At 49.4% G+C, this 27,680-nt stretch overlaps 12 protein-coding genes across 12 annotated transcripts; 6 read left to right on the forward strand and 6 right to left on the reverse strand.

Annotated features, from left to right (window-relative positions):
* Positions 1–482: 482 nt before the first annotated feature.
* N7500_002114 (transient receptor potential ion channel family protein) lies at positions 483–2,689 on the reverse strand (the record flags this gene model as incomplete). Its single annotated transcript, XM_056673260.1, has 2 exons — positions 483–784; positions 853–2,689. The coding sequence occupies 2 exons, from the start codon at positions 2,687–2,689 to the stop codon at positions 483–485; spliced, it is 2,139 nt and encodes a 712-aa protein (XP_056533785.1).
* Positions 2,690–4,753: 2,064 nt separating this feature from the next.
* Positions 4,754–5,332, forward strand: N7500_002115 (uncharacterized protein; the record flags this gene model as incomplete). The annotated part of the gene is made up of 1 exon (XM_056673261.1): positions 4,754–5,332. The coding sequence occupies one exon, from the start codon at positions 4,754–4,756 to the stop codon at positions 5,330–5,332; it is 579 nt and encodes a 192-aa protein (XP_056533786.1).
* A 1,184-nt stretch (positions 5,333–6,516) lies between these two features.
* Positions 6,517–8,210, reverse strand: N7500_002116 (WD40 repeat domain-containing protein; the record flags this gene model as incomplete). The annotated part of the gene is made up of 3 exons (XM_056673262.1): positions 6,517–7,392; positions 7,452–7,615; positions 7,676–8,210. The coding sequence occupies 3 exons, from the start codon at positions 8,208–8,210 to the stop codon at positions 6,517–6,519; spliced, it is 1,575 nt and encodes a 524-aa protein (XP_056533787.1).
* A 327-nt stretch (positions 8,211–8,537) lies between these two features.
* N7500_002117 (inositol phosphosphingolipid phospholipase) lies at positions 8,538–10,034 on the forward strand (the record flags this gene model as incomplete). The annotated part of the gene is made up of 1 exon (XM_056673263.1): positions 8,538–10,034. One exon carries the CDS (start codon positions 8,538–8,540, stop codon positions 10,032–10,034), a length of 1,497 nt encoding a protein of 498 aa, XP_056533788.1.
* A 365-nt stretch (positions 10,035–10,399) lies between these two features.
* Positions 10,400–11,471, reverse strand: thiA (thiamine thiazole synthase; the record flags this gene model as incomplete). Its single annotated transcript, XM_056673264.1, has 2 exons — positions 10,400–11,046; positions 11,126–11,471. 2 exons carry the CDS (start codon positions 11,469–11,471, stop codon positions 10,400–10,402), a joined length of 993 nt encoding a protein of 330 aa, XP_056533789.1.
* A 1,092-nt stretch (positions 11,472–12,563) lies between these two features.
* On the reverse strand, positions 12,564–14,407 carry N7500_002119 (putative MFS transporter; the record flags this gene model as incomplete). Its single annotated transcript, XM_056673265.1, has 6 exons — positions 12,564–12,871; positions 12,931–13,258; positions 13,323–13,794; positions 13,883–14,047; positions 14,116–14,149; positions 14,212–14,407. 6 exons carry the CDS (start codon positions 14,405–14,407, stop codon positions 12,564–12,566), a joined length of 1,503 nt encoding a protein of 500 aa, XP_056533790.1.
* Positions 14,408–15,249: 842 nt separating this feature from the next.
* Positions 15,250–17,265, forward strand: N7500_002120 (uncharacterized protein; the record flags this gene model as incomplete). Its single annotated transcript, XM_056673266.1, has 5 exons — positions 15,250–15,285; positions 15,361–15,621; positions 15,689–15,784; positions 15,852–16,062; positions 16,091–17,265. The coding sequence occupies 5 exons, from the start codon at positions 15,250–15,252 to the stop codon at positions 17,263–17,265; spliced, it is 1,779 nt and encodes a 592-aa protein (XP_056533791.1).
* An 892-nt stretch (positions 17,266–18,157) lies between these two features.
* N7500_002121 (Eisosome component PIL1/LSP1 family protein) lies at positions 18,158–19,142 on the forward strand (the record flags this gene model as incomplete). Its single annotated transcript, XM_056673267.1, has 2 exons — positions 18,158–18,661; positions 18,717–19,142. Coding segments are annotated over 2 exons (930 nt in total), but the record flags the coding sequence as incomplete, so codon positions are not given.
* A 423-nt stretch (positions 19,143–19,565) lies between these two features.
* pre2 (proteasome core particle subunit beta 5) lies at positions 19,566–20,939 on the forward strand (the record flags this gene model as incomplete). Its single annotated transcript, XM_056673268.1, has 6 exons — positions 19,566–19,697; positions 19,890–19,997; positions 20,078–20,233; positions 20,321–20,369; positions 20,436–20,545; positions 20,604–20,939. 6 exons carry the CDS (start codon positions 19,566–19,568, stop codon positions 20,937–20,939), a joined length of 891 nt encoding a protein of 296 aa, XP_056533793.1.
* A 208-nt stretch (positions 20,940–21,147) lies between these two features.
* Positions 21,148–22,587, reverse strand: N7500_002123 (Zn(II)2Cys6 transcription factor; the record flags this gene model as incomplete). The annotated part of the gene is made up of 1 exon (XM_056673269.1): positions 21,148–22,587. One exon carries the CDS (start codon positions 22,585–22,587, stop codon positions 21,148–21,150), a length of 1,440 nt encoding a protein of 479 aa, XP_056533794.1.
* Positions 22,588–23,031: 444 nt separating this feature from the next.
* On the reverse strand, positions 23,032–24,768 carry N7500_002124 (glycoside hydrolase family 13 protein; the record flags this gene model as incomplete). The annotated part of the gene is made up of 1 exon (XM_056673270.1): positions 23,032–24,768. One exon carries the CDS (start codon positions 24,766–24,768, stop codon positions 23,032–23,034), a length of 1,737 nt encoding a protein of 578 aa, XP_056533795.1.
* A 951-nt stretch (positions 24,769–25,719) lies between these two features.
* N7500_002125 (MFS maltose permease MalP) lies at positions 25,720–27,348 on the forward strand (the record flags this gene model as incomplete). Its single annotated transcript, XM_056673271.1, has 1 exon — positions 25,720–27,348. One exon carries the CDS (start codon positions 25,720–25,722, stop codon positions 27,346–27,348), a length of 1,629 nt encoding a protein of 542 aa, XP_056533796.1.
* Positions 27,349–27,680: the final 332 nt, after the last annotated feature.

Consider the following 27,680-nt stretch of genomic DNA (forward strand, 5'->3'; position numbering starts at 1 on the left):
AGACAAAATACTCAAATTTAGCCTATAACTAATGTTGCAAGCATTTCTTCAAAGAGTTCTTACCACGAGAAATTCTTTGGCGGCAACATACCCATCTCGCCTAGGTTAGAGGACTACGAACAAGACAAAGATATCAAAAAGCTCGATTTAGAAGAAATGCTCACCAAGTGCAAGCTGTAATATAAATGATAGAGGGTAAATATTGTAATGAATGAGGTATGTATAGGGACAAGATGAAAAAAGAATGGATGTAAGTGATATCACACAAGAAGATGCATCTAAAGGCGGGAAGATCAATCAATGCCCGCCATTTCAAGCACACGCTAAAAACCGTCAAAAAATAACTCCGAAGTCACAACGCGTGTGCCTGATCTAAGAATGTCGAAGAAGGTAAGAATATGGAAGCAAGAAGAGTTGTAACGTCATATCGAGTCTGTGACGCTTTCGTCGATTGATTTTTGTTGATTTTTGTTTCTTTTTTTTTAATATGCCATCCCGTAGCCCGGAGCTGCAGGACGGCGGCCTTCAAGAGAGCTTCGCGAGTGGTGGCTGTCGGGACTTGCACTGCGCCCGTACGCCACACCGTAGTCATTGTGGACTAAACCAGCGCGTTCGTCGCTACCAGTTGGTCCGGCTCGCTTGGGTTCATCTCGGTAAGACTCGTATGGGCCGTTGAAATTGAAGTTGCTCATCTCAGCGTAATCCTTGCGTTGCGGGTGGTCCATAAGGAGGGAGTCCCGGGCATCCAAAGGAGTTAGGTCGTCAAGGTCGCGGTTCGCTTTTTCTATGGGGAATTGTTAGAAAATTTACATCTTGGGATCTAGCTTGGATCACAAAGTAGCTGCCACTTACCAGCTTCTCTTCTCCGCTTAGCATGCGGGTTCTCACGGCAGCAATTGATGATGGCGTTGACTGCAATGAGGATAGCGAGGACTGCAGTGAGGGTGGACTGCACGACTATGAGGACAATGCCAGTGACGGTCTTTGTTGTTTGGGAAAGACCAAGTTCTTCGACGAAGACCAGGACGCAAACGATGGACAGAACACGAACGACCTGGACGGCGATATTGATTCCCATCGATGCCTTGGTGGCATATGGGCGACTCCATACCAAGAGTCCCAACAGAAGGATTTCGCAAGCGAGCTGGCCGGCACTTTGGAACAAACCGTGACCCTCACCACCAGCAATGATGCAGCCTTTGACCAATGCGTACACAATGACGGGGATGAAGAGCCACCAGAAGTCCTTCTTGTAGTTGTCATAAAACAAACTGTATTTTTTCCAGGTTTCCTTGTCCTCGTACAAGCTGGAAGCATCTCCTTCGGTCTTCTTGTACTTACGAGCCATGTATACAATGCGAATGGCAAAGAAAAGAAGAACCGCTGTGAAGATAGAGAGGGTTATGGCGGCCAGCGTCTTTGCTGCCCACGAGTCACCCTTTCGTAGTTGGTAGACACAGTATAGCACCCAGATACTGTAAAGCACGAGAATCATGTTGGTAATTGTCCGCGCCATCAAGCCCCAATAATCTTTCCGGAAGTCAGAGAGTTTGTTTGGGAAGTTGCCATACAGCGCCCACAGTTCCAGAACAACCTTCAGTAAAAGAATACCAACGACCACCACGGCAATGACGATGGCAAATATCAAGAGAACAGTCATGAAGATGTTGGCGGAAGGAACCATCAGTTCCTGAGCGAGTTCCTTCAGGTCGCTAACCGTGCTCGAAGAGTCACTTTCGTCACTATCCGAGGAGCTATCGGAAACATTGGGATCGGCGGATGCCTCAACCGAGCGAGGGACCATCTGCCCGAATTCGATTGTGTAATCCCAGCTCCGTTTCGTTGTGTTGGTGGATGCTGAGCTACTGTGCGTGACAGAGGAGTTCTTTAAGTACTCGTAGCTTTCCGTGGTCAAGTTGCCGCCAGTGGCCTCCCGGAATTTGTCGATAGACTGTTGCATGCCAGCCCATGGGATCAAACCAGTACTCCACATGAAGTTTGAGGAGAAGCTGCGATAGACAGGTGGGTAAGCAACACTGAGCATGCCATTGGTGGCCATGGAATGGAACCAGCCCATCACATCGCCAAATCCAGGGCTGGAGGACGGTGATCCAACAGAACCCGCCGAGCCGAGGGCAGAGACACCGCTCAGTGCTAGAGCGCCTGCCGCAATTCCAGCCGAGACGTATTTAACCGCACCGACGTCGGCGGTGTGGCCATTGGATAGTTGTGACTGAATACACGCCACGTTTTTCTGGTCTTCCTTGGATTTCAGGACAAGCTTTGCCTGGCCATCCAAGTCGGGAATTTTGAATGCGATACCAGGGATCTGGCTAGCATATTCGGACGGAACCTCCATGGATCCGCTGGCCTTGAAAGTACCCTTGGGGACGGGACAGAGTTGGTCGACATGAATCTCGTCGCCGCAGGGATCAAATTCTTTCTTGTAGATTTCGTTACCGTAGGCAGTGACGGTGATGGCCGCCCGCACCTTCTGTTCCATCGCGTTGGTACCAGCCACGTCGAAGACAACTATTCCAGTGGAACGAGTGTAGGTAACATCCATCTTTTGGACATTAATTGCCGAATTGGTCATGCACAGGTTGAATCCGCTCGTGGATAGAGTGTCGGCTGCCAGGGCTTGAGGCACCAAGGCCAGGCCTAGCAGAGCCCAGATGTAGTTCTGCATGTTGGCCGAGCACGATTGATGTTCGTTACGTTATACCAATCCAAAATCTAACGGTTCGAACCAAGCAGGCGCGTATTCATCAAGGATGTAGGGATCGACTGGCGCGAGGATCGGGCGGGTAGTGGTGATATAGGAATGACTGGGGGTTAAGTCACAGGGCAGAAAACAAAACAAAACAAAAAGGCAAAGCAGGATCAACCCGCTATAGAGAAGAAATCAAGAGATAAATAATAAACGAGTCGAAAGGGTCGCAAGGACGAGGTGGGATTGTGAGACACCGGTTTTCGAGACAACCGGGAGCCGCAAAGAGGATACAAACGAGAGTAGTAGGAGAGAGGAAGTGATTGGAGATTAGTGAATGAAATTCCCCCTCTCACAATGCGATAATCAGTTGTAAAGAAGAAAAGAGAGGAGAGCCTCGACCGTACGGAGTAGAGAATATTACCGATTAGTCTAAACTTGGCCCCTGAATTTGGGACTGATTGGCCCCCCCTCCGTTTCAGTCTAGGCCCAACAACCGGTATGTTACTATTTTCATTAGACTTGGTCTATCTTAAATTATTTCTGACTATCACCAAAAATGTCGTCTAAACCTTCAGGCCTATATTAAAAGGAGTTACTAGTACTGAAGGTATGAAGAACCTCCAGGAAGGTGGAAGCTATTATTTAGGTAAAGCTTTCCTCCAGACTTGACCCAAGGTTTCTTCCTCCGGGTTACCGTGGTTCCAGCCCAAGTGGCGCTAAAGTTCGCTCGACCACCCATGGAACAACATTACAGTTTCTGAGCTAGGATTGCACTAAAACATAAACGCCACACCAGCCACACGGGATGTCAACTGCTTCTACAAAGGTGATTCGACCATTCAAATTAATTCAGGCACTTGGGAATAACGGTACCTGCAGACCCCCATTTGAATATACATACTCCGTACAGAGTAGCCTGTTCGTAAATCAAATATCCCTACAGTACATCTCATGTATGACGTGTACTCCTTGGACAAGTGTCGCATAGGAGACATACCTGTAGGGCTTATGACTGGAGCATGGATCGAAGATCCTCGCTTTATCTTAGTTCTAGGCTTACCTGTGGACCCCCCTTACAGGCTTTTGGATGGACACATAATGTTCTTGGTGGAAATCGTGTTATGTGTGCTCTGTACGGAGCACATCAATCCAGCTTACAGAACAAAGTCCTAAAAATCACACTTTGTGTGTATTGCCCACATACCTTGGACATTGTCAATGTGTAAAATATGAAATTTGGGGCGTATGTGGGTTCACCCTATCCCATCATCAATGTGAGACAGGGTCAAGCGCTAGGGTGCCACCCTATATCACAGATATCTATTCTTATCACTTTCGATAGCCTATGGGACACCAATTGTTGTGATCACTACGCCTCCTTCACAATGCTTACCAGTTGTCTGCACATAATTTGTGAACTCTATATAGAGTACCCAGCCTGTTATGTACTAGAGAATAATTATATTGTTCAGAATATTCTATAATTTACTATTTGGAGATATTTACGTCTAAAGGATTTTGGTTTCAGGTTGATTGTTGCCATTGAAGGAAAAACCCTTTCCTTGGGTCTTATCAAATGGAGCAAATACAAAATAGGGGCCTGATCCCGCGTCTCACGAAAGAGTCCCGCCAAAGGATTCTATTTAAAAAAACAACATCAGAAAAGCTTTCTACGTAAGAGCTCAATATGGAGGATGGAGTAAAGATCGAGGTGAATCGTATGTCGTAGAGACTTTTGAATGCCTCAATACAAAGTTCAGATATTGTCTCCGGTATTATCACCAGAAATTGAAATGATAATGGCCACAACAGACCATTCATCATATTAAGCATAATGCTTACAGCCTCTATGTAGCCTGTGATTTATACAGAGGCGAAGAGGTCAAAGGAAAGAGAAGTGAGGATATATAATCCGTACGACCTTCCTGTTCGGGCCAGGTGGCAGAAAATGTACTACCCATACCGCCTAATATATCGTGACTGACAACCAAAGACTCCTAGCCGCTCGTCACGTCTCTCTCCAGGCACAAGCTCGCTACCATGGGGCCCGAGGGGCTTGAGAAGCCCGAGATCCCAGATAAACCCGAGAAAAGATCTCGTCGACGTGGGGCCGAACTCGATCCATTCCTTCGCACCCGGCTCTGTGTGCTCAGAACCACAGCCAAATGGACCTACAAACAGATCCAGAACGAATACCCACATATTCCACTCTCAACTATCAAATCAACCATTCTCCGAGAGAACAATCGTGTCAATAACCACTCACAGGCCCGCTCCGGCCGACCGTCAAAGCTGAAGGACGAAGATCGAACCCGAATCCGTGAGGCTTTTCATGCGAACCCTCAAATCACATACGATGAACTACTTGTGGTGGTTAATTATAAAGTTGGCAAGGAGTCACTTCGTCGGTTCTTGAATGATGACGGGCTGAGAAAGACACAGACGCCTGTTCGGTCTTCTTTGGCTGGGAAAGGAGCTACCAACCAACTTGATCGGACTCAAGCTGTTCAGGCATATGACACACCTCCCGCTGGCTGGGCTGGTGATTTCAGATCTGATCTAGCACCCAGCGAGTCAGACCCTGCATCTGCTGCAGCGAGCCAGATTGTCAGCAATTAGATGACTTGTTGAAAGAGATACCCTGGGATTTTCGGCGTTGCGCGTTCATTTGGGGGTTGGCTGCTCAATGACCCAACCAAGTACATTCTCTTTATCGTGACAAATATAAGCTACAGGATATGTAGAGCATTTTGAGTGATACTTCCATGTCATATTGCGCACAATTGGTCTCAATTTGGATCGAAATCTCTAAATCACCCCGTACACTGTGTTGACTTACTGTATCATCGATCTAGAAGCCTACGTAAATTCATGATCCCGGGGTCTGTGTCAGGTCATTGTTTTCAGGCAGTTCGTTTGTATCATATATCATGGATGGTCTTGGATATATAAAGAGGTCACAGGCAACATTTCCGCAAAATAGACTATTTGTGATCCTAAACCGAAGCCTCGGGCATATATCATCTTGATATGGTGTGATCTTTGTGTCCTGCGGACCAAAGAATGGAATTTGATATGAATATTCCTAGGTTCTTGCTTCGCATTGAAAGATAGAGTCCACATTCTAAACCCGCTTTGTAAATGGTTACAAATGAGCGGCGATTCATTGAATTTGCTCTTAGATATACCTGTCTAGGTGTTTCATACACACTTACTAGGTGAAGGGAAAGATAGTGGGGGGTTGAGTACATAGGGCTTCGAGTTTGTTTTATAGAAAGTCACCTAATAAGTCCTTGTTAGATGGACAGGGGAACTGACCAATACACTTCTATGGGGTTCGTCTTTGTTTTAAAGTGAAAGTAAGCAAGTATCCTCTCAGATGAGTTGATATATTGTCGCAAACAACGCTATCAGGTCATGTAGATAGGTTTCCTTGCAGCCTTTGTTGTTTTTACACAGAGCCTATAATTCCCTTAATCGTTTAGAAGCTCTCACCGTCCCATCAATCAAATGAGAATTTGTATTTTGGGTAAACCGATCTAGAGATGGAAGGCTTCTTACGGATTCTAATATGAATCTAGCCCTACCTCTGAATATCAGGAGTGAAATGTATTATCAGATTCTGAGTAATTACATTCGCTCGATATGCCACTGTTAAAAAAAATCCCAAGCTGCAAGAACAGCTGGGAAAGACAAATTGTCCATATGAGAACAACACCAGACGCCGGGGTATTTTCCTTTTCCCGAAAAGCAACCGCCTATGCAGAAAGAAAGAAAATCGTTAGATGATGGCAGAGATCAGCTCATGCCATCGTCACATCCTCCGCCATCGTATCTTCCGCCGGGGTGGCGGCAGTGGAAGGCACAGCAGACACATCAGTCATGGCATTATCGCCATCTGCATCGTGCACAGGGGTGTTGGTTTGCGAGTGAGACTGCAAGTGGGTCTCTGGGGTAGGGGTGGCACTATCGCTGAACGTATCCTCGTCGTCCTCGTCTTCGCCTACCTCTTCCCACAAACGAACCGTCTTGTCTACCCCGCAGCTCACAATCATGCGCTTGCCGTGTAGGATACCAGTGTCGACACAAAGCACAGCACCTGAATGTCCATCAAGGCGCTGCAATACTTGCTTGCTCACAAGGTCCCAGAGGAAGATATAACCATCCTCACTGCCGCTGACGACGAAACATAGGGGCGGGTTGAAATTCACATTTTTGGGCCCATAGGTACCGAAGCATCCTGACAAGCTGTATTTCGTGTTGACATGGCCTTGGAATGTTTTGAGGACGCGGCTCTCAGCATAATGCCACATCCGAACGCAGTTATCCAGGGTCCAGGCCAAGACATACTTGCCGTTGGGGGCAAACTTGACGCAAGTTGCAGGCGGGTTGTCCTCCATGACCAGGGTGCGGAGACACTGGCCGCTGTGGGTGTCCCAGACACGAATAAGCCCATCCAGGGCGCATGAAACGATAAGGGTTCCATCATGTACAACATCAATACCAGCGACAGGATCAGAGTGGGCTGGAAGGGAGCGCATGACTTGGGCGCGACGCACATCCCACATGAACACGGCTTCATCGTAAGAACCGCTGACAAGGATGTTACCCTTCGGCGCGAAGGCGATTTGATACACGTAGTTTTGATGGCCATCAAAGACCTTGGTGTGGGCTTTGAGCTGTAGTCAAACATTAGTAATAGGGTCTAGAAGCATAAAAGAATGGATGCGGTTCTTACAGTGTTCACGTTCCACAGACGAATTGTTTTGTCGTCGGAGCCGGTGGCAATCCATTCACCGTCAGGGGCCCAGGCAAGGGTAGAGATACCAGCTAGATGTCCTTCAAATACATGAATAAGTCTACCGCTCGCAGTGTCCCAGATTCTGACAGCTGCGTCGGCACCTGTTGTGCAAGGTCAGTGGTAAATTCATGTAGTAAGTAAATTATGAGCAAAAGACTTACCGGCACTAGCGATCATGGAGCAATCAGGCGAGAATTGCACAGCTGAGACTCCGCGTAGGTGACCGTGCATGACAAATTTCTCTCTGTAGTCCACATTTACGGGATTGGAAGCGGCCGCCGGAGTAGGAGCTGAGGTGCCAGAACGATTGGACCAGTCATCGGCGCCGCGAGGTTGCTCAACGTCTGAGGCAGGCATTTTGTTGTCAGGAAGATCATCCGATCCGCCTTGGGAATGGTCGTCACGCATGTTGGTGTGGGTAATCGGAGAAGGGATTCGGTGACGTTTGCGCATGCGTGAAGAGCGCCAGTATTCGCCAGCGTCCACAGCTAGCTCGTCAGGACTCTCAGATTCGCTGTAGAGGCGTCCAGTCTTCTGCGGGCGTTGAGGGGTAAAAGCCTTTTGTATGGTCCAACTGGCTCGGCGGCGCTCAGCTTCTTCGTGATCGGAGCCTGCTGCGAGTTCGTCAGAGGACGACTCAGCAGGTGATTGCGCGCGAGGATCTCGGCGCCGAGGCTTTGGGTTTACATGATCCATTTTACAATAGATACATGCAAAAACATCCAACGAACGATGCAAATACGCCGCCGGAATTGGTCAACAAATGCCAATTTCGAGCCTCGAAATTGAAAATCAATACCGGCGCCGCGAAGCACAATATCAAGGCGGTGTCGTATTTTCCAGGCGGTGAGCTCGGGGACAAGCTCTTGTTGGCCTGCGTCATACTAAACAAGCACGTGGACCCATGGTCGCTCAGGTGGAATATCGACCTCAGATCTTTGTTGAGCACTTATTGAGCGCTTCTCGGTCCATCCTAAACACAGTTAGAGTCTCGAGAGCTCATCTCGGTCAATATCTGGCCTAATGGCTTGCCCTATTCCCTCCAAAGCTCCAAGCGACATCCGCATTCTCACGTTCAACTGCTGGGGTCTTAAATACATCGCCAAGTACCGCCATGAACGCATGTCGGAGATTGGACGACAGTTGGCAATAGCCAACCCGCCGGCGGAGATAGTCGGACTGCAAGAATGTTGGACACAGCAGGACTTTGAAAGCATTCGCGATCAGACACGACACATCCTGCCGTATGGGAAATTTTATTATGGCGGCATATTTGGCGCGGGATTGGCGATCTTGTCAAAATGGCCGATCGAGGAAAGCAGCATGTTCGGCTACCCGTTGAACGGCAGACCAACGGCATTCTTCCGAGGAGATTGGTTCGTGGGAAAAGGTGTCGCCTGCGCACGCGTGCGGTTTGGCCCTGGTACAACCGATGTCGCCGAGGTGTTCTGCACTCATCTACATGCTCCGTATGAGCGCGAACCGAATGATTCATATATTTGCCACCGGACCGCCCAGGCATGGGAGATCTCCAAGCTAATGCGTGGCGCGGCTGAGCGTGGCCATTTAGTCATCGGCCTGGGTGACTTCAACATGCTTCCTTCCTCTTTCGCCCACCGCCTCATCACTGCACAGAGCCCTGTTCGCGATGCCTGGCGCGAGCTACACCCAGACTCGTCCCTCGCGGCGGCGATTGATCCGGTTGAAAAGGCACGGAATCTGCCTATTCCCACCGCAGAGTTTAACCTTGCCGAGAATGGAGCTACATGCGACGGGTCGTTCAATACCTGGCGCTGGACTGAGGCCATGCGCAAGCGCCTAGAAAAGGGCGAGGATATTGTCATTGATAAGGAAACCCCGGACCCGCGCGGCAAACGCCTGGATTATATCTTTGTTGGCGACGGTGGCTACCCTCCCGCATTCCCGCCGTCTAGATGGTCAGTCGAGTCCGTTCAAATTTCAATGACACAGCGTCATCCCACTCTTCTCTGCTCTCTGAGCGATCACTTCGCCGTTGAGGCTGTTATCACCCGTTCTTCGGTACCGATATACCCTCCTTCTCAGTCCTTAGACTCTGTTCCAGTCTCTCCCGACTCCCCTACCTTGCATAGAACAACTTCAAAGCCCGTCTCCCCCAACGCCGCGCTTTCCCCAGACACATATGACCACATCATTGACATGACTCACACATACGTGTCTCGTGAACGCTCTCAGCGCCGTTGGCGTCTGGCGCATTTCTTGATTTCTATTTTGGTTTCTATTGGTTGCATGATCGGCGTGTGGTGGGTTGGCAGCCGCACATACATCGGATTCATTCTCGTCCTGGTCAGCACACTCAACTTCGGCGCTGGTATTTTGGACGGTCTGATTGGTGGACTGTTCATGTCGGGTGAGTTGCGTGCCTTGAAAGAGTTTGAGTGGGAGGTCAGAAATGCTAGGAGCTTGGTGGTTGCCGCCGAGGCAGGTGCATGCGCAGGCGCAACGTCGAAAGAAACAGAGAGAAATCACAAAGACAAGTGATCGTTCTCCCTGCGAGCTGTTTTATGAAAAATGAGTTGATCATTCTTAGGGGACGGGGCTAGGTTGCATGATTTGTTTGTCTGTTTACATATCCGTAGATGTATATTTAGTGCTGAAAGTGTAGTATATTATATGCCAAGCTAGTCCTTCCTGGACTGGCAAAACTAATTCATAATTCAAAAGTACTTCCTGTGGCAAGATACTGTCTACGGATTCAAGCGGAAGAGAATGTGCACGAAATGAGTGAGGTGCATTTGTTAAGTAATCGTCATCATCAAAGCTACATGAGCCTCCACCGAGTCCACCAGCATCAAGCAAGAAGCAAGCAGAAACGAGAAAGTGAGCTAGCACGCAAGTGTGCAAATTTACTCGGCACACTCGCGCTTACGGGTCTCAAAGACACGCAGAGTCTCCTCAGCAGCCTTGACACCACTCATGACCATAGCGCCAAAAGTAGGGCCCATACGGTTGAAGCCATCGATCTCCGACAGTTCCATGCCACCAATGATAAGACCCTTAGCAACCTCACGGGTGTTCTTAACAATAGCGTCCTCGGCCGCATTCATGTCAAGGCCACGCATGCCACCCAATTTATCAATAGCGTTCATGGAGACGAGACGCTTAGCACAGAAAGCGCCGAATGGCCCGTCGTGGCCAGTAGTGCTGACGATAATTGGGGCATTGATGGTGTTGGGGTCCATGCAGGAGTGGTCATCGTGGTGAAGGGTGACGAGAGTCCAGTTGACGACGACACCGGCGAGGCGGACGTCGTCACCGTCTGGGCGAGTGATCAAATCTTCGACGCAGGTTGCGTTGAAGAGCTTGACGTTAGGGAAGGCGAGAACCTTTGACAGGAGCGTCGACGTGAAGAGCGCGGCGTGCTTGACGACCACGAAGTTAGGGTTCGTAGGCTCTTCTTCGAAGGGCACGCCGAGCTCGGTCAGGAAGGCATCTGCGGGGCGTCGGAGGATCATGGCGCTGAATAGCTGCCCACCTAGCCAAGCACCACCGCCTATATATTATGTTAGTGATACTGCGTTGGATTGAGGGCGAAAGTCTACAAGAGTCCGCTCGCATGGGAAAAGACTAACCGGGCGACACAGAGGCCTCCACGATAGCGATCTTCAGGTCCGGGCGGGCCTTGGCGAGCACATAAGCAGTGCTCAAGCCACAGGAACCAGCGCCGACGATAACAACATCGCTCTCGGCATAGTTGTCCAGATCCTGGAAGTAGCGTCGGGTCATGGCGCGCGAGACTTGGCTCTCGCGGATCGGGGCGAACTTGAACTCATCCCATTTGTTGCCAAATTGTTCAAGGAGCTTTGACTCGCCCTGGCCGGTTAGGGTAGTGGTCACCGACTCGGGGACGATGACCTTGCCCTTGATGCCGGTAGGGGCAACAGTAGCAGGCTCAAACATGGCAGCGGGAGGAGACATAATGGTTCAGAGATCAAGTCGGAGATTTGACTTTGAGCCTTGGTCAGTTTTGCTACTCTAGTTTAGGGGATAGGAAGGGGGAGGGCATGATCCTTTCGCTGGTATTATCCAGATCAAGTTAAAGGCCGTATAATCTCAGAACGAACCCACGCCGAGGATGAATCCGATATCTAGATGTATAGATAGACATTGGATTCACCCCCGACGCAAGAACGAACACCGGCTCATCACCCAGAAGTTACCTGAGATACCTTGATTCCCGAGGGATAATATGCCTAGCCAAAGAGCATCCATGACTCCCAAAGGAAGGGCAGTATGTACATATTTTGGATCTATACGAGTGTCAGCCCGAGGGATATGCAAGTACATGGTGGCAGATAGTTACTGTAATGTGAATTTGTCAATGAAATTGATGAGTAGAGAGAAAAAAAAAAAAGAACAGGGGATATAGGCTCTTTATATGCAAATAGTCATCGTGGATTCCCCACCATCCCATCCCGCCTATGGTCGTATTTCTCCGACTCCCTCCGGTTTCCTCGGTGAGCTATTTTCCCTCGGTGTACGATGCACGAATGAGATGCAGATAGTGACGTTTCTTAACTTTTCTTAACTTTTAACTTGACCGGAGCGTTCTGTCCCGGCTAGTTACACTTCGCCCCACGGCACAGGAGTAAATTTCCAGCGCAACATAAAGTATGTTGTACATAAATTCTAGATTAAATGAGAATATAGTATAGTCTAGTACATTGACGACTACTACACTGTGTAGTGACGGTCTTATTGGGACATATTGGGTGTTTGAGTAGCACTTGGTACATCGACGTAAGGGTGACGATGGGATCAAAGAGCCACCTGGGCAGCATCGCAGATTGGGGCAGCATTGCAGACTGGAAGTAGTTTGTAAGAGATCCACCTACAATTACAACCTATGAACTCAACAGGAAATATGCATACTATCTCTTTCTCGATTTGAAGACCCTTTGGGCTTTCTGACATCATAGTCATCACAGTCTTCGACTGGGGCATATTTTCGAAAACACAAGCAGACAAAAGAGAACGTGCAGTGATAATCCATTATTGGATGCAAATAGATCATAGCACAAAACGGTAATTGGCACCGTAATTATCCTCCGCTACCGGGGTGTCCACCCATTTTGTCGGGTCTTCGCGAGGCCCATACTTCTTGTCAAGACACCGGTTCTCCCATACCAGGAGCACACGCAGGCATAAAGCGAGGAGTGCAGTGAAGAACATAAAAGCAGCACAGATGGCCATGCCAGTTATATACCTTGGAGCTTGTCTATCTGGGAAAATATTGGTGCCCAGGAAAGGACCACACTGGCCGATCAGGTTCAACAGAATGATACCGCCACCACGACGAGTATCGGAGCCCTGATTGTCTGTACAATGTGTCACATAGTCAGTGGAAGGACATTCTATGTAAACATAGATGACTCACTCAAAACCCATGGCAGAATATTGGCGATCGAGGGGAAGACCCCACAGGCCGCCAAGAATACACCGAAGTATCGAACACCCACTGATGTGCAAGTTGCGCATAGAATGTACCCCACACCACCCACCATTGATAAAGCCGTGATCATCAATCCACGTTGTTGCATGCGATCTGCCACCCAGGTGGTTGCGATCGTCGCTAGGAATGAGGCGAAGAATGGAGGTGCGGTGAGCCCCTGAGCGTTGATGGCCGTGAAGCCCATCTCCTTGAGAATGGTGGGTAGGAACACGGGGAGAGAAGAGAAACTGACGTTACAGCTGAAGTACATTAACTAGTTACACGGTTTAATTTTAGCAAATTGTTCGAATACACTTTGATGCCAAGGTTCGACTTACTGCTGTGATCCATGCTTTTACATCGAGAAGCGTCATGGCTAATTCCTTCCATTGGACTTTGCCTGTGCGATGCGGCTCACCAGATTGTTGCAGTGCACGAGCGCGTGCAACATCTTTCTCTTCCTTGGTCAGGAACCTAGCTTCCAGTGGGCTATCCGGCAAGTAGAACCAAGCCAGCACCGCAGCCGCGCACACAGGAACACCCTCTACCAGGAACAGCAGTCGCCAGTTTGCCAACGCAGCATGTCGGGAAGTAATACCATAGGCTAAAGCACCGGCGAAAGTATTTGCCAGCGGCGCGGCAGACAGAAACATACCGCATCGGAGACCTAGCTCGTGGCGGCGGTAGAAGAATGACAGCAAATAGGGCACACCAGGACCAAAGCCAGCCTCGAAGACGCCCATCAGGAACCGGAGCGCCATCATACCTTGCCAATTAGTGGCCGCTGTCTGACACGTTGCCATCAATCCCCTTTCAATCGTTCGTCAGTTCAGAATTCATAGAGTCATGAACATTTGCAATTCTCGCCAATTGACCGTATTGCACGTGGGATCCGTACCAGGAGAACACCACAAAGGCAGCCCATTGGTGTGGTTTGACAATCTTCCACATCAGGGCTTGGAATTCAAACAATGTATATGAAATATAGAAGATTGTCAAGAGCCAGGCGTAGCTTTTTCCATTAAGGCCGAGGTCCTTTTCCATGCCGGCGATTTTGGCATTGCTGTGGTTTTACATTATCAGCGGTTATGTTATTGGGCTTGAAGTTCAAAGATGGCATGGTAGACAAACCCAATGTTACTTCGATCGAGGAAAGCGAGGAGATCTAGTCATGGAAAGACTTGGTTAGGGTATAAGTTCGTTTAATCTCCTGAGTTCAAAGCATACATAAGAATCCCAGTAACGTTGGGACACGCCAGTCCAGCTTCCTTACCACCCGACGCTCTAACTCAGGGTCAATCGCCGGCAAGATTGCAGTGGGCGATTTCTCCTCGTGAGCGGGCACAGCAATTTTCTCAATATCTTCATCTGGGGCTGTTTGGATTACATCCTCTGGCCGCTGCTGCTTTTGCAAAAAGCCCATGGTGAATTGGAGATGTTACAATGGACAGTAGAAATACTAGTCTGAAGATGAAAAGGGGAGAAGAGAAAAGACCCGGACAGATCTCCGGGGTTCGGAGGCATGTTCGCGGGGTGAAAGGGAGAAAAAAGGGCCAGGATCGGCAAAGGCATTTGTATTGTAGCACAGGATCCTGGGTAATCCAGCTCTGAGATTAATTATTGGTGGGATCTGCAAAAACGATTGAGATCTATTGGTCCTGAAGTACGAAGTTCTGTGTGGAGAAATAAAATGCGGAGGAATTGGCAAAAAGCTTAGGTGGAGCTGCCGCTTTCGAGGTTGGAGTACAACATACAGGCGTACTTTATACAAAGTACCTGATTGATATCTTCCTCTCAAGGGATGTACAATATACATTACTTTTGCTGGCCTGAAGTGTCAACCGGGGTATATATTTGTCCATTGGATAGTAAAAAAGTCTTAGTTTGTCAATCATAGAACTTTGTAGAGTACACCTTTTCCCTATCTACCAGTACTAAATCTACTTATTTAAAATGAGTAGCATCACTTATTGAATATCTATTTCTGACATCAAATTACATGGACATCTAACGAATGAGCCTTTCAAAACGAGAAAACACATCAAAGTGGATTGGTGCCTGTAAATTCAGGTGTTATGCATATCAGGTCTGTATCGAATCCCGTATCAAAAATCTCCCGCGTACTGTCGCGTTCATTGAACACCTTCGTCCTTCATTGCTCTTACCCTGTCTACATCCATCGCATCCCAATTGCCTTAGTTGATTTGAACCCAACTTACTCATATCTCTCCAGAGTTGATTGCACTTGGCAATCAAGCCCCCAATATGGATGACCCGGCCACACGCATCCCGGGGCAGCTGGTAAGACCCCAACAACTTCCTATGTTGATTGTTCCATTCTGTAACCCCCAACTAATCTTGTCGCAATTATGATAGCTCCCCCACATGCATCTGGTCTCGCGCAACCGATACCCTAGCATGCACATGATGCCCTCCGAGACCGCTGTCGAGTATTTGACGAGCGCACCCCGGATCTGCCAAACCCAGCCAATGCATTGGACATTCCTAGATGGTCCCCCGGACGGTACTGTCATGCTTACCTGGCAGCCACAGAACCACCTAGGCAATAATTTTGCTAGTGATGGTTATATCTGGGCCGACCAGGAACAGGCCTTTACCTTTGAATCCCGCGGCTATGTATGCCTCCCCCGAATAAAGCTTCCCTTGCTGGATGTGGACCCCATTCTAATCTTTGAGAATACAGACCGTCGAAATGTACCTTCACCGAAGTGGTTTCCATCCTCCCAATGAGCCCGTGGCGACACACTGTCGCAAGCGCTACCGCATTACCTCGTCCAAAGTACCGAACGCCCCCCCAGCCTGACCCATCACTGTGGATTGTGCACTACACCCGCGCGGCGCCTCAGGATCATGCCCCTGCAAACCGTATCCAAGTTACACCCCAGATCCAGGGCATGATGGGCCAGCGCCGCTTCCTTCAGAGCCAAGGACAATTGGCCCGCAAGGACTTTTTGCTTCATGATCGCAACAGCTGGCCAGTTATCAATTTCCCGCAAATGACCCCACAGAACTTTGCGCAACCCGGCGCTTACCCGGCTGCTGCCCCTCGCGGACCTGGTTTCTATACCCCCCCAGGGTCATCCAGGTGCAGTTGCGCCCAATGCCCCCGTGGCCAAAGGGCCGCGCGGACACCGTACGCCATCAGCTGCTCTCGCTTCTGCAACAGCTGATTTTGCTATTGAAGATGAGGACGTTTCCAGTGGTGATGCTATGGATCTTTTGACGCCCCGCGATGTCAGCAAGATCCGATACCAGCAGCATCACGAGTGGATGGAGGAAATTTTCGCGTCGCCATACAGCATTTCACAAATTACACCAGTTTCTTTGGGTCTAGGCCGAAAGGGAGAGCTCGAGTCCCTGACTGCAGGCTTCTTCGATGCTCCTGTTGGAACCTCCGGTGGGGAAGGCCAGGAGGCGGGCGACGCCCCGCAGGCTAACAAGATGGAGCCGGCCAAAGCAGAGGAGTTCGCCGAGCGGGTCTCCAAAAAGGTGGCGGACATGACCGCTGAAATCGAAAACTTGAAGAAACAGCATGCTCGCCGGATGCAACGTTTCAACCGAACCTCCTTGCTGAAGGATGCTGAGTTGCGCCTCCGAGAGTCTGCCGCTGACCCGACCGAAAAGGGCCCAGAGATTTGGAGATTGGAGGGCCGAGTGGTTATTCCAACGGAGGATGAAACTCCGCAATTGGATTACATTGAAGATAAGGCCAAATACAGAGTTGACGAGGTAGTTCGGGAGGTTGAGACTGCCTGGAATAAGCAAATCGTTGCCGAGCCCAAGGTATCTTGTGTCGAGAAGGGTGGCTTGTTGGAGAAGATTGAACCCGAACACAAAGACGAGCCTGACTCATTTACCAATGATATGGTCATGGACGACGATTCCCACCTACTCAACCAGTTTGGCAGCCCAGGGGTTGGCGCAGGCGCAGTATCAGGTGTTTCTGTCAATGGACAGCCAATCCATGGCGCTAATATGTCCGGTGATGTTGACATGGATCTGGGCGACCAGCTCCACGGTGCTACCAATGGCCAGACTAATGACTGGGTAATGGTGAACAATGAGGCCAAAGATCATGGGCCAGTTGGTGAAGACTTCGACTTTACCAACATTGACAGTGCCGGAGATGCCTTGGCCGCTTACAGCGAGCAGAACGATGGGCTTGACTTGCCAGACCTGGAGAACTCGGCATTTGGCGATGCATTCCATGCATCTGACAACGAACACTCGCACAACCCCGATACGGACGACATTTCCTAGTCTTCTCTAAGTCATTTTCATATGAAAGTTTTTTTTAACGAATTATTCTGTGGATCAGTCCTTCTGGTCTACTCCAGGCGTTGCGGGGCTTACTGTTTTGGGTCTGAATTTATGCTGGATGATTTAGCTGGTTGTGTATCATAAGATTGGCCAGGGGGATATTCTCTGTTTCCTCTGGTTTTGCAAATCTCTCTTTTTTCTTCTTCCCTCGCTTCGAATTGAGAGGATAGAGGGTGGGATCTCTCATAAATTTAATCCCTATTTTTCATACATATCTTCTTGTAGGTTCTCTTCGTGTAGGTTGGATCGAATTAGATATCTCCCAATTAGGAAGGTAGTAGTTGCATCCACGCACATCCAGAAACTGAGAAAAAAGGCACCAACCCCCTTTGTATGATTATATCATGTACTTGTACCTAGGTACCTAGGTATGAAGTGATTGAAATAGATATAATATCATCATTAAATAATAGTCTTTTAGGGCTAATTCCAGTGCTAGTACTCTGATATGATGCTTGAGAATGACGATCAGCCCTAGATACTTCCAATAACTCAATTATACCATCACCACTCAACGACTATTCTACAGTAATACTCTTGGTATTTCCGCAATCGGACAGGTGATGTGCATGAAACTCGACTTCCGCCTCTCCCCGTTCATGACGTCAGCCGGGATTGTACTTCCTCTCCAAAAGAGAAGAGAATAGGGTTCGATCATCGTCATCTATAGGAAGGAGCCACATGACTTTCCTTTACCTCCCTCATATTCAGCTTTCTCTTTCTCATCTTAACATCTTCCCCCAATAGCTTGTATTGATCCATATCTCTACTGCAAGAGACAAGATGTACGTACTCTACATTCTATACACTCGCTTTGACTAAATGAATCAGGAATCGCAACCTTTCATTCCGATCGCGCAGAGAGCCTTCCGGCCGGCAGCGGTTCAACATCTCGACCTTGCGCGGGATGCAAGCGCCGGAGCTCAGCCGCAAGATGACCAAGCTGATCAAAAGCGAGAACACTGCTATCGGTGCCCATGAAGCTGCCGGCCGGGGGCGCGTCTCGATCGCTGCCCAGCTCTCTGAATGGGGAGAGGCAACTGAAGACGACAATGTCTCTGACATCTCCGACAAGCTCGGTGTTCTGCTTGCCGAGATAGGCGAGCAGGAAGACAGCTTTGCGCAGAACCTCGAGGACTACCGCAGTATCCTGAAGCAGATTCGCGACATGGAGGCCTCGGTCCAGCCGTCGCGCGAGCAACGCCAGAAGGTCACCGACGAGATTGCCAAGCTCAAGTACAAGGACCCTAGCAGCCCGCGTCTGGTCACGCTCGAGCATGAGCTTGTCCGGGCTGAGGCTCAGAACTTGGTTGCCGAGGCGCAGCTGTCTAATATCGTACGTTCGAAACTAAATTTTGCTTGGACTGGCTAACGTTTTATCGCGTCTACAGACCCGGCAAAAGCTCAAGGAGGCCTATGATATTCATCTGGCGGCCGTTATTGAGCGCGCCGAGAAGCAGATGATTCTGGCTCGTCACGCTCGTCGTCTGCTGAACTACATTGACGACACTCCTGTTGTTCCTGGTGATGCACGCCAGGCGTATGATCATGAGCTCTCGGCACGCCAGATTCTCGAAGATGCCGAGAGTGATCTCCGTGAATGGGAGCCCAGCGTTGAGCCTATTGGCTTCTCCGTGGAGCAGGATTCTCGGGCCCAGGCTAATGGCATCAACGGCGCTAGCGTCAATGGACTCGACGATGTGTCGGAACAACAGTCGGATGTTCTCGACAATGTCTCTGTGACTGAGGGTTTCACTGAACCAGTGGGAAGCGGTGCTCTCCCTGCGAAGATGGTGGTCGAGCCTTCCCCTGCTTGATCTATTCAATCTTTCTTAGTTCGATACGGACATACTTCAGTTGTGATGTGTAAACTCGATTCTTCGCCTCAGATTGGGCACCAAAAGGTGCAGGTGTTTTCGGGAAGGCGTTGGCACTGAACATGGGGGTCTATACTCACGAAATATGCAAATTGTGTATTGTAAAGTTTAATTCACTAATTCCTTAATTCATTGATCGATTTGTCTTCTTCTTTTTCTTCCAAAAATACTATCAAAGATGATATTCAAATTGCCATTTGTAGTAGTAGATCATTCACGTGACCGCAGGCGCCAGAGTGACGCGGAAACCCCGAGCTCCAGCGGAGCTTCAACCATCGCTCGACTGTCTCACCACAATCCCTTTCACGTCTTTCCAGCATCTTTTTCTAATTTTCCCCTTATTTTCTCTCACTGCAGCACACAATGGATAAGCTTGTCGCCCAATACTCGCGCGCTCCCCATCAGAATGAGATGTACTCAGAGCAAGAGCAGCAGGACCTCACTGCGAGCGTCCCTCCACTTTCGCTGAAGTTCAGCCTCCCTCCTGTTGACAACGTGAGTTCTGATGGATACTATTGCTCATTCTCTTTGATCTGGATGGTGGGTTGGTTGAGGGATGGATGTCCATCCTGACGTCAATCTAAGCTGCGCCGTCATCACAGCTATTCCAAAAAGAACTACCAGCCAGAACCTATCTATGAATAAAATAAATGCGGATAATAGACTGACACTGGTTTTTATATCTAGCACTCTGCTTTTCTGCGTGCTATGACCGATGACCACTCCAATCCCAGCTGTCCCATCAAGCTCGCTCACGGCACAACAACCCTGGCCTTCCGATTCCAGGGTGGTATCGTACGTTGTTCCTATATTTCGTTTATCCCATTGTTGGTCTGATTTTGGAGAATGCTGTGCTGATTGATATATTGGGTTAGATCGTGTGTACCGATTCGCGAGCAACAGCCGGCAACTGGATTGCTAGTCAGACAGTCAAGAAGGTTATTCCTGTATCGCGGTTGAGCCGGGGTGAGGACAAGAAGACGAATGAGCCGACACCAGGTCTCTTGGGAACGATGGCCGGTGGTGCAGCTGTAAGTCCTGGACCGCAAGTGATGATGACGAGCGATGGTGTGATGGTGTGATGGATGTTGGTTGCTGATGGTTGTTGCGAGTTCTAGGATTGTCAATACTGGCTGCGGTATTTGAGTCAGCAGTGCACTCTGCATGGTAAGTCATCTTGATTCTTGATGTTTTTAGGGAGTGGAAGGACATTGCTGATGAAATTCCATCTAGAAATCCGACACAAGCGCCGTATCACTGTTGCGGCCGCGTCCAAGATTCTTGCCAACCTCACTTACGCCTACAAGGGATATGGACTTAGCATGGGAACTATGTTAGCAGGAGTATGTCCCCTAGCATCATTCATAGCCATGAGATTCAGAGACTGACAATGATCTCTAGATGACGCCCCAAGAAGGACCTGCCCTGTACTACATCGACTCCGACGGCACCCGCCTCGCCGGTAACCTGTTCTGTGTTGGATCTGGTCAGACTTTTGCTTATGGTGTGCTGGACGCCGAGTACAAATACGAGCTGACTGAAGAGGAGGCGTTGAACCTTGGCCGCCGGGCTATTCTGGCTGCCATGCACCGTGATGCCTACTCCGGTGGATTCATTAACCTGTACCACGTCAAGGAAGAAGGATGGGTGCACCACGGATTCGATGACATGAACCCTATCTTCTGGAAGACGAAGCTCGAGAAGGGCGAGTTCTCCAATGTGACATCTGAGTTGTAAACGGTTCTAGAGAAATGATTTGTGTGTGTAATATCGATATCAATATGTCATTGGATTATGCTTAGGTCTCAAGTGACGATGCTGGGTTCAACTTATATGCTGCTGTTCAGATGTATGGCAATCTGCTAGGGACATGTTGCCTTTGTCTCAAATTAGTACTCGCCAGATCTCTCCCCTGGCCCTTTCACAGAATATCTCTGGTCTCCAACTAAACAGCCAATTGCATGGCCACTTCAATATGCGGAAATCTCCCCCTAATCAATCGAAACTTATCCAACAGAATATCCTTCGGCATAACCTGCAAATTATGGAAAGAAAGCACAACACCCTGCATAAAAACAATATCATCAATGCGACTCGTCGTTTCCTCCCTAGTCGCCTGTGGCACGTGAATCACCACATCAGCAATAGTATTAACAATCTCCAACAGCTTGCTAATCATCGACGACCCATGCACACGAATCGTATTCTGCGAGATCTTCGTCAAAAACTGCCTGAGTTGACTGGACAATCTCAACGGCATCTCCAGTTCCAACGACGGACACGACGCATGCGAACTCAGCAAGCAATTCGACATGGCCATCTGCCACAACAGCGTCCTCATCCACTGCCTCGTAATAACCAAATCTGCCTGCTGCAGCTCCGACAGCGCTGAAACCTCCACCTCCCACAGCGCATCATCCAGCTCGCGGTGCTTCCGCTCAACCCAGGACGCAGTCACCTGCGTGCGGTCCCCAATCCACAAACTGATAAACGACGCATCCAACATGCAGAAGGTCTTAATCACCTGCGTCCAGCCCTGCTGGATGTCAGCACCTATGGACTCGTCTTCTTCTGGGTACTGCGTGTGCGGGGGCAGCGTCACCGGTGTGAAGTTGACGATTGACATGAATCGCTCGTGGATGAAGCATTGCCAGTACAGTCGTTGGCGTCGGGCTCGCTCGGCCGTGCTGAGGCCTGCGTTGATGGTTTTGTCGTTGATGCGAAGCATCTGGATCATGCTGATTGCTTCGCGGAGGTAGAAGAAGCCTAGATCGTAGTGGCCCAGGCTCATGGCGCACATCTGGATGAAGATGCTTGTTGTAGCGCGGAGAATTGAGGGCCGGAAACCTATTACTAGCGGCTGTTGAGTTTCCACTGACTGGCGCATTAGGTCTGTTATTTGAGTTGAGATTGGTGGAGTGCCGGATTTGGTGGTGAGCTGAGAGGACCGGGTCAGGTCCAGGGTTACTGCGGTGAAGGCGTAAATGAAGGCTGCGTGCTCTCTTTCGTTCATTTTCGTGATTGACAGACGCACTTCTTTGTCCGTGATGAGTGGACTGAAGGGGTAGACATAGGTCATGTAGGCCGGGATGAGACTTTCAAAATACGAGGTTGATAATTGAAGTGAGGTTGTAGGTGCCAGTGGAGGAGAGAGGAGTGGTGTCAGAGCGGTAGTTTTGGTATTCGCGCTTTTGTATTTCGAGATGACAGCTCCTCGGCGTAGTGAATGCTTTCTTGATCTCAATGAACGGTTCTCTGTGTAGGTGCAGAGGAGATCGAGGTGCTCGCATTGCTGACATCTTTGTTGGCCGTTACAGCGAACTTTGCGACGATTACATGGGTCACAGGCTTTGGGAACTCGCGACTGGGAAGGTGGACTAGTCATTTTTTCTGGGGGTTTCAAATGGTCAGGGGTAGATCTGTTGATGTTTAGTCGAAACATGTACTTCTTTTCCCCGCGTTGTTGAGGCCTTGGCAATTCAGACTCTTAGCGCCACGGGCCTATCCTCCGCGGACTATAGGAACTACAATATAGAAAATATATCCTATGAACATGTACTTATCTAGGTAGGTCTACCTCGTAATGGAATGCATTAATTAAAAGCTTAAAATGGGAATCCGGGGTGAACTAGGGTGGACTAGGGAGTCTGGGGTTGCATAGTGGCTTATACCAGGGAGCGATATGTCATGAGGTTTACGGAGAAGATTGAATACATAAAAAAATGACTGAAATCATTCAATGAGTGTAATTTGATTTGTAATCTGCAGGAACAATGTCCTCTATTGGACTTTGACTATGGGGGTATCTAGCCAGTAGTATATCCCAGCCCTAAACCAAGTAGACTCTTCCCTCAAACGCCTGTAAGTCCTCCTTGGCCCCATCTACATTGCCAACCAATAATTTCCAATCTTCGCTCTTCACCGACTCCGGTTTCTCAAACTTCTGTGTTGTATCCGAGAAGTTAAGGACCACCAGGATAGTCTGGTTGCGAGCTGTCTTGGTATAAGTGAAGACATGCTGATTTGGCTCGTCGAGAATATCAAACTCTCCAAAGACGAGGAGATCGGCATACTCCTTGCGCAGCTCATTCATTTGTTTCCAGAAAGAAAGAACAGAAGACGAATCTTTCTCCTGGAGCTGCACATTGATCTCGGGATAATTATCATGCGGGCGCATCCACGGCTTTGCCGACGAGGCCGGTGAAAAGCCCGCATTAGCGTCAGCACTCCACTGCATGGGGAGTCTGGAATGATCTCTTGCCAAGAGCTGCAGAGAATCCATAGCCGTGCTCAACGCGGCTGGATCGTTGCCAGACAGTTTGCTCGTCATGCGATAGTAGTTGGTGCTATCAACGTCTTTGTATTCATCAATCGTCCACTCCCGGGGCGCATTCACCATTCCAATCTCTTGGCCCTGGTAGATAAACTGTGTGCCGGAAAGTGTACTTTGCATCATGGCGAGCATCTTCGCAGACCGAACTCTGAACTCGGGTGTCTTGTCAGAGCCGAACCGACTCACAGAGCGGCCCTGGTCGTGGTTCTCCATAAACACCGTGGTCCATGCATCGGTTCCCTTGATAAGATCTTGGGTGGTCTTTATGGCACTCTTTAATTCTCCTAGCTTCCAGCCTGGGAAAGTGGTCAGGAACTTGTAGTCCTTGCCCTGACCGAGGTCGACAAGGTCGAATTGGAAGACCATGCTCAGCTGCTTCTCCGCTGCTGATACATAGCGCAGAACACCTTCCACGGTGTGTGTGTTTGGCAATTCGCCAACGGTCATTGCATCGTATTTGGAAAGCACCTCGTTCATCTCGCCTATGTACTCGTGGATGCGAGGACCATTGGTGAACAGATCGAAAGCAGGTTGTGTATCGGACTTTGGATCAAGGATTGGAGCATTGGCATAATCGGGGTGCTTGCTGTACATATTGACTGTATCGACGCGGAAACCATCCACGCCCTTCTGCAGCCAGAATTCCATTGCAGACTCGTAGATCTCCTTGCGAGTCTCGGCGTTCTCCCAATTGACATCGGGCTGTTCAACACAGAACAGATGGAGATAATACTCTTCTGTTTTCTCGTCCCATTCCCAAGCACTGCCTCCGAAAATACTGCGCCAGTTATTTGGCGGCTGACGATTTCCGTTGGCATCGTATTTTGCGGGCTTCCAGATGTACCAATCGCGCTTGGGGTTTGTCTTTGAAGAGCGGGACTCTTTGAACCATTGGTGCTGATCTGAAGTATGATTCACCACCAAGTCCAGAATAATCCGAAGTCCTCGCTTATGGCATGCATCGATGAGGGTCTCCATATCCTCGACAGTGCCGTATGGGCCATAAACACTTTGGTAGTCGGAGATATCATAGCCCATGTCAATCTGTGGGCTGTCGTACATGGGACACAGCCAGATCACATCGACGCCAAGGCTTGTGATGTAATCGAGAGACGAGATGATCCCTGGGATATCGCCAATGCCATCGCCATTGGAATCCTTGAAGCTGGCGGGGTATATTTGGTAGATGATGGAATTTTTCCACCACTTTTCGCCCACTATAGCAGGAGACATGGTGAATGTGTGAGGGATTCTACCGAGAAAGGGTAAAAGAAGAGAAAATACAGCTTCATTACAGAAGAGAACAAGGCTATATATATGCCCACAGCATTCAATTTTAGATAATCATTGCACTGCCTACTTGGGCAGTTGTCGACGATGGAGTCCAGGCTTCTCCCATGTCCATGTAGGGAGGGCCATTGCTCCCATTGACTCGAAGTCGGGCCGACTGCCCATTATCAACCGTAGTCTGTGCCACTCATCCTTTGGCCGGGATTCGCTTTCGGGGGCGATGTTTCAGTCCGATGCTGATTTCCACTTATTTCCACTCAATCACACGACCCGGAAAGCATACCGAACATTCCAACTGACCATGTGAAATGCGAAATGCCGACGATCTCTAGGCCGATTCGTCTCTTTTCCGAGTCTAACTGACCTTCGTTAGATCCAACAAAAATGAGGGGGAAAGGGGTATGTCGGGCCGACAGTTCACCAATGAAGCCACGATGTTCCCCCCGACTTCCTCTAACTACTTTGAGAGAAGCGAGCCCTAGGACAGCCAATACGAGCAAAACGGCTGCGAAGGACTAGAAGGCAATGGTCAGGCAAATGGGAGGTCACCAAATGCCTCTTCATCTTTTTCCGGCCCGACATCAATCCAATCATGACTCACACAGAAAATCCGGGGATAGTGGACTGACCCTAATACCCCGTGCAGATAAACCGGGGAAAGTTTCTCCACGCCACTATTCCCGCTTGTCAGAGGATAAAACAAGGATTATTAGAGACGGACGAGTGGGCCAATCGAACCCCAGTCCCGTCCTCGCTCGTTATGGACAAACCATCGACCTGGAGCGCAAATTTGGTATATAAGTCTCCAACACCCGGGAATAGTTCTCTTCTACTCAGTTTCATACCCAACCTGGCATCACCTTGAGGGCCTTCATTGCCTCCCCGATCCCAAAAATGGCTTCTGAAAAGCTAGCCAGCGACCATGTCGAGAGACATGACTCAATCGAACCAGTAGGCAATGACCTAGATGGCTTCACAGACCTCAAAACCACCACCGAAGCTCACGCCGCCATCGAAAAAGAGCACAACATGACCGCCTTGCAAGCTCTCAAGCTGTACCCCAAGGCCGTTGCCTGGTCCCTTCTCCTCTCCTGTGCCATCATCATGGAAGGTTACGACGTGGTCCTGATCGGTTCATTCTTCGCCTACCCTGCCTTCAACATGAAGTACGGCCACCTCATGTCCGATGGAAAATACGGCCTCGACGCATCTTGGCAAGCAGGCATGACCAACGGAATGAGCGTCGGTCAGATCATCGGTCTCTTCGTTAACGGTATCGTGTCCGAGCGCTACGGCTACCGCAAAACCCTTATGGCCTGTCTCGCCAGCACCGTCGGCTTCATCTTCATCCTCTTCTTCGCTCCAAACGTCCAGACCCTCGTCGCCGGCGAGCTGCTTATGGGTATCCCCCTCGGCGTCTACCAGACCCTCACAGTCACATACGCGTCAGAGGTCTGCCCCGTCGCACTGCGCGCATACCTGACCACCTACGTCAACCTGTGCTGGGTATTTGGACAGCTGATCGCCTCAGGCGTTCTAAAGGGTCTCGTCGAGCGCACTGATCAGTGGGCGTACCGCATTCCATTTGCCATCCAGTGGGTGTGGCCGATTCCAATCTTTATTGGAGTATACTTCGCACCCGAGAGCCCGTGGTGGCTTGTGCGAAAGGACAGACGCGAAGATGCGATCAAGGCTGTGAAACGACTCACGCGTGCCGACCCTAACTTCAGCGCCGAGGAAACCGTTTCTATGATTGTGTATACGAATGCGATGGAACAACGCACCGAGCAGGGCGCCTCGTACCTGGACTGCTTCAAGGGGACTGATCTGCGACGCACGGAGATCGCGTGCTGTGTCTGGGCGGTACAAAGTCTGTGCGGCAGTGGTCTGATGGGCTACTCGACTGTCTTCTACCAGCGTGCTGGACTTGCCGACTCAATGTCGTTTACCATGTCGCTGGCACAATATGCGATTGGAGTTGTCGGTACGTTCAGCTCGTGGCTGTTCATGTCCTACCTGGGTCGCCGCACGCTATATGTGGGTGGTCTGGCTGTTTTGGCTGCCATTCTGTTTGTGATTGGCTTTGTGTCCATTCCGGAATCGACTAGTGCGCTCTCGTGGACTACTGGATCCATGTTGCTTGTGTATACGTTCATCTATGACTCGACTATCGGGCCGGTGTGTTTCTCGCTGGTCTCGGAAATGCCGTCGTCGAGACTTCGCACCAAGACAGTTGTGTTGGCTAGAAACACGTATAACATCCTCAATCTGGTGACCGGCATTATCATTCCCTACATGCTGAATGTGGATGCGTGGAATTGGAGGGGAAAGTCTGGATTCTTCTGGGGTGGACTGTGCATCCTCTGTCTTGTTTGGTCGTTCTTCAGACTTCCTGAGCCCAGGGGCCGCTCTTATGCTGAGTTGGATGTTCTGTTTGAGAACAAGGTGCGCACAAGGGAGTTCCCACGTGCGAAGACCGGTTTGGTGCAGAGTGAGCTCGAGGGGGAGAAAGGCTCGGCTTGAGGTATAATATGTGGAATTTAGTAGTGGGGGTATAGTAAAGTGGCGAGCTTGATAGTATGTAATATGGATCAATAAAATGAATATCTCATCTTGTTGTAACTGAATCCACAGATCTTTGAAACGCTTGGTAAAGAAGATTGTAGGAAGTAACCCATATACGAAGACGATTTTCTTTTTAAACCCTCTGGTTCTCATAGAAAATGCTGTTTAAACACGAATGAATATTTGCAAAAATAAAAATAAAAAAGCAAAATAAGACAAGAAGCAGATGAGTATAATCATTAAAACCAGGTATACGCCACCTATGACATTGAAACAAGGAAACAATTTTT

This window comes from Penicillium coprophilum (genome assembly GCF_028826855.1).
Source record: "Penicillium coprophilum strain IBT 35676 chromosome Unknown utg000002l_segment0_segment1, whole genome shotgun sequence".
Lineage (NCBI taxonomy): Eukaryota > Fungi > Ascomycota > Eurotiomycetes > Eurotiales > Aspergillaceae > Penicillium > Penicillium coprophilum.